General features: G+C 50.7%; 1 protein-coding gene across 1 annotated transcript in view; it reads right to left on the bottom strand.

Annotated features, from left to right (window-relative positions):
- The window catches only part of commd10 (COMM domain containing 10), a gene marked incomplete at its 5' end in the record, with an annotated part of 21,075 nt that extends 11,132 nt beyond the window's left edge, over window positions 1-9,943 (bottom strand). Inside the window, 2 exons of the mRNA XM_079826298.1 lie at window positions 6,208-6,321; window positions 9,776-9,943. Coding sequence (XP_079682424.1) covers window positions 6,208-6,321; window positions 9,776-9,943 — 282 coding nt within the window. The remainder of the gene's footprint in view (window positions 1-6,207; window positions 6,322-9,775) is intronic.
- Window positions 9,944-10,769: the final 826 nt, after the last annotated feature.

Below are 10,769 nucleotides of genomic sequence, written 5' to 3'. Positions count from 1 at the left end.
CCCCGCCCTCTCGATCGCCCACCGGGGGCTGGTCCCAGTACAGCTCATAAGCCCCGCCCTCTCGATCGCCCCCCGGGGACTGGTCCCAGTACAGATCATAAGCCCCGCCCTCTCGATCGCCCACCGGGGGCTGGTCCCAGTACAGATCATAAGCCCCGCCCTCTCGATCGCCCACCGGGGGCTGGTCCCAGTACAGATCATAAGCCCCGCCCTCTCGATCGACCACCGGGGCTGGTCCCAGTACAGCTCATAAGCCCCGCCCTCTCGATCGCCCCCCGGGGGCTGGTCCCAGTACAGATCATAAGCCCCGCCCTCTCGATCGCCCCCCGGGGCTGGTCCCAGTACAGATCATAAGCCCCGCCCTCTCGATCGCCCCCCGGGGCTGGTCCCAGTACAGATCATAAGCCCCGCCCTCTCGATCGCCCCCCGGGGGCTGGTCCCAGTACAGATCATAAGCCCCGCCCTCTCGATCGCCCCCCGGGGCTGGTCCCAGTACAGATCATAAGCCCCGCCCTCTCGATCGCCCCCCCGGGGACTGGTCCCAGTACAGATCATAAGCCCCGCCCTCTTGATCGCCCCCCGGGGACTGGTCCCAGTACAGATCATAAGCCCCGCCCTCTCGATCGCCCCCCGGGACTGGTCCCAGTACAGATCATCATAAGCCCCGCCCTCTCGATCGCCCCCCAGGGACTGGTCCCAGTACAGATCATCATAAGCCCCGCCCTCTCGACCGCCCACCGGGGACTTGTCCCAGTACAGATCATCATAAGCCCCGCCCTCTCGATCGCCCCCCGGGACTGGTCCCAGTACAGATCATAAGCCCCGCCCTCTCGATCGCCCCCCGGGACTGGTCCCAGTACAGATCATCATAAGCCCCGCCCTCTCGATCGCCCCCCAGGGACTGGTCCCAGTACAGATCATCATAAGCCCCGCCCTCTCGATCGCCCCCCGGGACTGGTCCCAGTACAGATCATAAGCCCCGCCCTCTCGACCGCCCACCGGGGACTGGTCCCAGTACAGATCATCATAAGCCCCGCCCTCTCGACCGCCCCCCCGGGGACTGGTCCCAGTACAGATCATCATAAGCCCCGCCCTCTCGACCGCCCCCCCGGGGGCTGGTCCCAGTACAGATCATCATAAGCCCCGCCCTCTCGATCGCCCCCCAGGGACTGGTCCCAGTACAGATCATCATAAGCCCCGCCCTCTCGATCGCCCCCCAGGGACTGGTCCCAGTACAGATCATCATAAGCCCCGCCCTCTCGATCGCCCCCCGGGACTGGTCCCAGTACAGATCATAAGCCCCGCCCTCTCGACCGCCCACCGGGGACTGGTCCCAGTACAGATCATCATAAGCCCCGCCCTCTCGACCGCCCCCCCGGGGACTGGTCCCAGTACAGATCATCATAAGCCCCGCCCTCTCGACCGCCCCCCCGGGGGCTGGTCCCAGTACAGATCATCATAAGCCCCGCCCTCTCGACCGCCCCCCCGGGGACTGGTCCCAGTACAGATCATCATAAGCCCCGCCCTCTCGACCGCCCCCCGGGGACTGGCCCTTTCGGAAGGAGATTGGAGCTTTAGCTTTGATTTCTACATTTCTATAACGGTTTATTTCACACCATCATCATGAATTGTTCTGCATCTGTGAGAGTGGGCGGCACTTCCTGCTCTCGTGATGTTATAGTTAAAGGATTAGTTCACTTTTTAAATAAACTTTTGCTTATAATTTACTCACCCTCTTGTCATCCAGGATGTCCATGTCTTTCTGTCTTCAGTCGAAAAGAAATGAAGATTTTTTATGAAAACATTTCAGGATATTTCTCCATATAATGGAAGTCAATAGACCCCAAACGGTTCAAGGTCCAAATGAGAGGTTCAGTACAGCTTCAAAAGGACGATCGGTCTTTTTTTTTTTATAAATAAAGTTTAAGTGAAGCGCGCTCGTGACGTCACGTAAAACGCAATTACGTTGAAAAGGTCACGCTAGACGAGCGCGCTTCACTGAACAAAGCAAGGCGAACATTTGTGCTTATAAAACTTAAACTTTATTTATTTTTAAAAAAATGAACGATCGTTTGGCTAGATAAGACCCTTATTGATCGTCTGGTATTATTGATGTGGTTTAAAGCCCTTTGAAGCTGTACTGAACCTCTCATTTGGACCTTGAACCGTTTGGAGGCCATTGACTTCCATTATATGGAGAAAGATCCTGAAATGTTTTCATCAAAAATCTTCATTTCTTTTCGACTGAAGACAAAAAGACATGGACATCTTGGATGACAAGGGGGTGAGTAAATTATAAGCAAAAGTGTATTTGAAAGTGAACTAATCCTTTAATGTGAGTTTTTACACACACTATTGTTCCAAACAAACGCGATCCGCTGTGATTCCTTACTGACTGAATCAGTGTGTGAACGAACGAATCAATGATTCACTTGCTTGATTCCTGAATGATTCACTCATTGAGACGGTGACTCCTGCCCTCTACTGGCGCTTTTTAAAGTATGTCATATTTAAAGTAGTTCCTCTTAAAAACATGATTTATAAACCATAACTCCGCTAAATACCCCTGGAAACCCTTCAGTCATCAGCGTCCCAGAACTCTCTCCTGATTGGTCCTGTGTGAGGCGCTCCTGACAGGAAGTGAGCTCAGCAGTCAAACGAGACGCTTCATTACTGAGTTTATCTGCTGACAGAGAATCAGGTCACATCCTCACAAGAGACAAGCCACAACGAGCTGAAGCTCCTCAGAGCGAACACACACACACACACACACACACACACACACACACACACACACACACACACACACGCTGGGTTTTCATGTTTTATGGGGACATTCCATAGGCGTAATGGTTTTTATACTGTATAAACCGCATTTTCTATCCCCTTACACTGCCCCTAAACCTACCCATCACACACACACACACACACACACACACACACACACACACACACACATACACACACACACACACACACACACACAGCCCCTGCCCCTAAACCTACCCATCACACACACACACACACACACACACACACACACACTGCCCCTGCCCCTAAACCTACCCATCACACACACACACACACACACACACACACACACACTGCCCCTGCCCCTAAACCTACCCATCACACACACACACACACACACACACACACACACACACACACACACACACACTGCCCCTGCCCCTAAACCTACCCATCACACACACACACACACACACACACACACACACACACACACACACACACACACACACACACACACACTGCCCCTGCCCCTAAACCTACCCATCACACACACACACACACACACACACACACTGCCCCTAAACCTACCCATCACACACACACACACACACACACACACACACACACACACACACACACACACACACACACACACACACTCTCACACACACTTTCACTCTCACACACACTCTCACACACACTTTTAACCGTCAGCAAGCGTTCTCAGAGCATATTATTCACAGCAGAATGACATCATCCCTCTCCTCATATCCGTCTGTCCTCCGTTATGAAGGATAAAGATCTCACACTCGGGTTATGATGAATAACAGCGGCTTCACTCATGATGACATGAATCAGAACTAAAGCGACTGAAATAACTCCATCATCATCATCATCATCATGAGATGCTCACTGACAGCAGAGCCTTGAGTCTCACACACACGGAGCAGCAGCGCCGCCTTCTGACGGCCGCAGGAAGTGCAGCACCTAGTTTTTCATATTTATATGGTAGGCTCAAATTCTTGATTGTGTTCATATTTTCTCTGTATAAACACACACAAACACTGAAGAGAGGCAGAATAGTGAATGTCTCAGATGTGTGTTGACAGTAATCTCTGTTGTGTAGAGGAGGCTCAGAATGACAGTTTCCACCTGAGCTCTGGAGCCAATCTCAGGGGTGTAAACATGACTTTAGAAAGATGGCAGCATCATTATTGTATTCTCACACAGAGATTGGTAGATCTATTAGTGAAATCTGTTGACTTTATCAATCTGTGTGTCATTATATGCCAACGGTGAGCGCTCAAACATGGGGAAGAAGCACTTCTGCTGTGTCTTTGACTCAAGTTTGAGTGCCTGTAACTCCAGAAGTATTAAAGATATCTGAATATCCTTCTAGATTCTGCTTCTCAACTAACTTTTCTTTAGGTTTCTTCATTTTAAAGGCCGTTGATGGTTCAGTGCCAGAGATATGGAGATCTCAATGCGGCTCCGAGTTCAAATTTTACCCATTTTCAGAGATGTTGGTCACTCACACGGCTGATGCTTATTACATTTCAAAAGGAGAATCTGAAGAACAAATAATGCTGAAAAATGTCTACGCGATTGAACCAAAAAGTTAAGATTCCAAAAGAAATGTGTCATGAGAACAAGAATCTAAAATGACATCAAGATATCTTTAACGCTTCTTGAACTGAAGACAGGTAAACCTCAGGAAAATGGCGCTCAGAGAGGTGTGTTGTATTCTATATATGTAATCCATCTCTAGTTTCAGTGTTATTTGCTCTTCAGACGTTCCTCTTTAAACACAATAACTATCAGCTGTTTAAAAAGTGACGTTTGGTTTTCACTGAATCCACAGGAATCCTACTCCCATCCTCAGTCCATTATCACAGTAAACACATCAGTGAAGTAACGTCCACAGCTGTGTATTCTTCATGTTATTTTATTTTAACTGTAAAAAAAAAAAAAGAATAGGCAACATTATTCCAGGATGACTGCCCTTCCTCTGCTGTGCCTGAAGCTGCTGTCTGTAGATTCCCTCATGCTCAACTTGTATTCTTTCAGATGTTTCATACGCAAATGTTTTAACAGCGGCTGTTGTTTAGGGCCCTTGCCACCATGAGATAAATTGGCATTGCAAATTGAACATGTAGCTCGACTTGAACCGCCTTCTTTTGAACTTAAACGCCTTCTTGGTCCACTTAAACTGTGTTTTGACCGCAGGAACCAGGGTCTAAATGAAGTTCCGGGTAAATATTTCCCTCTCTGAAAGTACCTAACACTAGTAAAAACCTTCCCGTTATCAACGCCGGCGTCATTACGTCGACCAGCGGAGCGCGTGCAGTGCAAGCCTAAGGTTCGGTTCGGTGTAAAAAAATTCTAAGGTTGGACAGCAACCAAACCCCGTCAAAAAGCCCAATATTCGGCCGAATCCGAAATCGAATCTTGGATTCGGTGCATCTCTAGTTTTCACTGAAAATGTGTAAAATTCAACAATTTGAACATGGAGCTGCTTTGAAATCCTCATATCTATGGGACCGTATTGTATAAGGCCTTGAACAATAAGATTCCAAAAGAAAAGTTTATTAAGAATGAGAATCTAGAAGGATATTGAGATATCTTGAATACTTTTAGAGTTATAGGCAAGCAAACATTTGGAAAAGGAATATTTATGGCACTCAGACAGGAATGATCTATGCAATTGTGTTGATAGAAAAACATGAGATAGATTTCTAGTTTCAACATTATTTGTTCTTCAGATTTTCCTCTACCAAAGACAAAGAGTGTCAACCGTGTGCAAAGTGACCAGTTTGGCTTTTGACCACTGAAAATGTTTGACCATTTTACTCCTGGAGCCGCATTGAGATCTCCATATCTCTGAGACTGAACCATCAACGGCCTTTAAAATGAAGAAACCTAAAGTAAAGTTAGTTGAGAAGCAGAATCTAGAAGGATATTCCGATATCTTTAATACTTCTGGAGTTACAGGCACTCAAACTTGAGTCAAAGACACAGCAGAAGTGCTTCTTCCCCATGTTTGAGCGCTCACCGTTGGCATATAATGACACACAGATTGATAAAGTCAACAGATTTCACTAATAGATCTACCAATCTCTGTGTGAGAATACAATAATGATGCTGCCATCTTTCTAAAGTCATGTTTACACCCCTGAGATTGGCTCCAGAGCTCAGGTGGAAACTGTCATTCTGAGCCTCCTCTACACAACAGAGATTACTGTCAACACACATCTGAGACATTCACTATTCTGCCTCTCTTCAGTGTTTGTGTGTGTGTGTTTATACAGAGAAAATATGAACACAATCCAACAGTTGAGTTGAGTTGGCACGGAATGACTATAGAAATGAATCTGATGATTTGAACTGGCAGTAAAGCTCGTTCTGATTGGATCGTCTACACACGGACACACTGAAGCTTCACTGAGGTTTTACCTCGGCATCGTTTTCCGCTCGGAGCCCGAGGTTCAGCACAGCGTGAGGCGCCTTCAGCCGGCTCTGATCCGATCGGGCCATCTGCAGATTGAGCTGCCACGACACGTGATCCAGCTGAAGACACGGGACACACGTCAGATTATTAATACACATATGACATCTATAATAACTAATAATGTATTTCATCACTGCTTCTAAAGGACACCTCATATCCAGTAACACTGACTGCACTATCAGACCTGACCTGACCTGACCTGACCTGACCTCTGGCTCGAGATGTCCCGGACTGACCTGACCTCTGGCTCGAGATGTCCAGGGCTGACCTGACCTCTGGCTCGAGATGTCCAGGACTGACCTGACCTCTGGCTCGAAATGTCCAGGACTGACCTGACCTCTGGCTCGAGATGTCCAGGACTGACCTGACCTCTGGCTCGAGATGTCCAGGACTGACTTGACCTCTGGCTCGAGATGTCCAGGACTGACTTGACTTGACCTCTGGCTCGAGATGTCCAGGGCTGACCTGACCTCTGGCTCGAGATGTCCAGGACTGACCTGACCTCTGGCTCGAGATGTCCAGGGCTGACTTGACTTGACCTCTGGCTCGAGATGTCCAGGGCTGACCTGACCTCTGGCTCAAGATGTCCAGGGCTGACTTGACTTGACCTCTGGCTCGAGATGTCCAGGGCTGACTTGACCTGACCTCTGGCTCAAGATGTCCAGGGCTGACTTGACTTGACCTCTGGCTCGAGATGTCCAGGGCTGACCTGACCTCTGGCTCGAGATGTCCAGGACTGACCTGACCTGACCTCTGGCTCGAGATGTCCAGGACTGACTTGACCTGACCTCTGGCTCGAGATGTCCAGGACTGACTTGACCTGACCTCTGGCTCAAGATGTCCAGGACTGACTTGACCTGACCTCTGGCTCGAGATGTCCAGGACTGACTTGACCTGACCTCTGGCTCGAGATGTCCAGGACTGACCTGACCTGACCTCTGGCTCGAGATGTCCAGGACTGACTTGACCTGACCTCTGGCTCGAGATGTCCAGGACTGACCTGACCTGACCTCTGGCTCGAGATGTCCAGGACTGACCTGACCTCTGGCTCGAGATGTCCAGGACTGACTTGACCTGACCTCTGGCTTGAGATGTCCAGGACTGACCTGAACTGAAACTCTGCCTTGAGATGTCCATGGCTGACCTGACCTCTGGCTCGAGATGTCCAGGGCTGACCTGACCTGACCTCTGGCTCGAGATGTCCAGGGCTGACTTGACCTGAAACTCTGGCTCGAGATGTCCAGGACTGACCTGACCTCTGGCTCGAGATGTCCAGGGCTGACCTGACCTGACCTCTGGCTCGAGATGTCCAGGGCTGACCTGACCTGACCTCTGGCTCGAGATGTCCAGGACTGACTTGACCTGAAACTCTGGCTCGAGATGTCCAGGACTGACCTGACCTCTGGCTCGAGATGTCCAGGGCTGACCTGACCTGACCTCTGGCTCGAGATGTCCAGGACTGACTTGACCTGAAACTCTGGCTCGAGATGTCCAGGACTGACTTGACCTGACCTCTGGCTCGAGATGTCCAGGACTGACTTGACCTGACCTCTGGCTCGAGATGTCCAGGGCTGACTTGACCTGACCTCTGGCTCAAGATGTCCAGGGCTGACTTGACCTGACCTCTGGCTTGAGATGTCCAGGACTGATCTGACCTCTGGCTCGAGATGTCCAGGACTGACTTGACCTGACCTCTGGCTCGAGATGTCCAGGACTGAACTGACCTCTGGCTCGAGATGTCCAGGGCTGACCTGACCTGACCTCTGGCTCGAGATGTCCAGGACTGACCTGACCTGACCTCTGGCTCGAGATGTCCAGGACTGACCTGACCTGACCTCTGGCTCGAGATGTCCAGGGCTGACCTGACCTGACCTCTGGCTCGAGATGTCCAGGACTGACCTGACCTGACCTCTGGCTCGAGATGTCCAGGACTGACCTGACCTGACCTCTGGCTCGAGATGTCCAGGGCTGACCTGACCTGACCTCTGGCTCGAGATGTCCAGGGCTGACCTGACCTCTGGCTCGAGATGTCCAGGACTGACCTGACCTCTGGCTCGAGATGTCCAGGACTAACCTGACCTGACCTCTGGCTCGAGATGTCCAGGACTGACCTGACCTCTGGCTCGAGATGTCCAGGACTGACCTGACCTGACCTCTGGCTCGAGATGTCCAGGACTGACCTGACCTGTGGCTCGAGATGTCCAGGGCTGACCTGACCTCTGGCTCGAGATGTCCAGGACTGACCTGACCTGACCTCTGGCTCGAGATGTCCTGGACTGACTTGACCTGACCTCTGGCTCGAGATGTCCAGGACTGACTTGACCTGAAACTCTGGCTCGAGATGTCCAGGACTGACTTGACCTGACCTCTGGCTCGAGATGTCCAGGGCTGACCTGACCTCTGGCTCGAGATGTCCAGGACTGACCTGACCTGACCTCTGGCTCGAGATGTCCAGGACTGAACTGACCTCTGGCTCGAGATGTCCAGGGCTGACCTGACCTGACCTCTGGCTCGAGATGTCCAGGACTGACCTGACCTGACCTCTGGCTCGAGATGTCCAGGGCTGACCTGACCTGACCTCTGGCTCGAGATGTCCAGGGCTGACCTGACCTCTGGCTCGAGATGTCCAGGACTGACCTGACCTGACCTCTGGCTCGAGATGTCCAGGACTGACCTGACCTGACCTCTGGCTCGAGATGTCCAGGGCTGACCTGACCTCTGGCTCGAGATGTCCAGGACTGACCTGACCTCTGGCTCGAGATGTCCAGGACTAACCTGACCTGACCTCTGGCTCGAGATGTCCAGGACTGACCTGACCTCTGGCTCGAGATGTCCAGGACTGACCTGACCTCTGGCTCGAGATGTCCAGGGCTGACCTGACCTGACCTCTGGCTCGAGATGTCCAGGACTGACCTGACCTGACCTCTGGCTCGAGATGTCCTGGACTGACTTGACCTGACCTCTGGCTCGAGATGTCCAGGACTGACTTGACCTGAAACTCTGGCTCGAGATGTCCAGGACTGACTTGACCTGACCTCTGGCTCGAGATGTCCAGGACTGACTTGACCTGACCTCTGGCTCGAGATGTCCAGGGCTGACTTGACCTGACCTCTGGCTCAAGATGTCCAGGGCTGACTTGACCTGACCTCTGGCTTGAGATGTCCAGGACTGATCTGACCTCTGGCTCGAGATGTCCAGGACTGACTTGACCTGACCTCTGGCTCGAGATGTCCAGGACTGAACTGACCTCTGGCTCGAGATGTCCAGGACTGACTTGACCTGACCTCTGGCTCGAGATGTCCAGGACTGACTTGACCTGACCTCTGGCTCGAGATGTCCAGGACTGACTTGACCTGACCTCTGGCTCGAGATGTCCAGGGCTGACCTGACCTGACCTCTGGCTCGAGATGTCCAGGGCTGATATGACCTGACCTCTGGCTCGAGATGACCTCCAGGACTGACCTGACCTGACCTCGGGCTCGAGATGACCTCCAGGGCTGTGTCTGAGCTCACCTTCTGCGGGGCGAATATCCCGTGTCTGATCTTCTCCACCACATCTGGACCGGCTGAAGCCCACACCTGACTGAAGACCTCCGCTTTCTCCGCCGCAACGCTGATGTTCTCCAGCTGCTGCTTGAGCGCCGCCGGTTTGATGCTGTGATACACGGCCTGGAACCACATTAACAACAACTCCGTTCATCACTGGAAAGGTTAAGGGTCATTCTCGTGCGTCACTGTACAGTGTTACTCACTGGTCATAATGTTATGCCTGATCGGTGTATAACTGTGTGTCATCTGCGTATAAATGATACATAATATTGTATTCACGAAAACTTGAGCCTAAAGGGTACAATGAAAGTAAAACAGGAACCTGTGGCACATCACGACTTTATCTGAAGAAGACAAACTTCCTCATGGATGTAGAAAAAGGGGTGTGTCTAAATCTCTGGGGCGATGACATCATTTACAGCCCCTTTAAACTCCTCTTTTCTGCCCTATTGTGACGCATACCGAGTGAAACGCTTCGAGATCACATGTAGATGTTGTCCTCGTGTGAGTGGCTGTAGCCATAGATATAGATAATAAAGGCTAGATGTCTTAGGGCGGAGTCTCTAACGTCCTCAGCGGCGGCCATCTTGTCTCAGGGCTCTGTGGCTCCTGATGTAAGGCGAGTGATCTGAACACAAATACTCTTATCACTGAAATCTGGACGGATTTACAAATGCTTTGGTTTCTTACAAACGTTATTAACGTGGCTATAATTATGGATGCTTGAACAAATTATTAATCATTTTTCATAAGTAGGCAGTGTCATAACTACATCTCTGACGTCTATAACAAACCAAACAGTTTGAAAATCGGTCGAAAATCTAGCAAGTTATGGTTATTTAAATAGTGCAAGCAGCATTAAAACCAGAGGTGGACAAAATACAGAACTCCATTACAAGTGAAAGTTGTAAAGATAGATTTTTACTTAAGTAAAAGTACAGAAGTACTTGCTTTTAAA

This window comes from Gobio gobio (genome assembly GCF_949357685.1).
Source record: "Gobio gobio genome assembly, chromosome: 10".
NCBI classification, from domain to species: Eukaryota; Metazoa; Chordata; class Actinopteri; order Cypriniformes; family Gobionidae; genus Gobio; species Gobio gobio.
The sequence above is the reverse complement of the archived record's forward strand: the minus strand, read 5'-3'. Positions and strand labels throughout refer to the sequence as shown.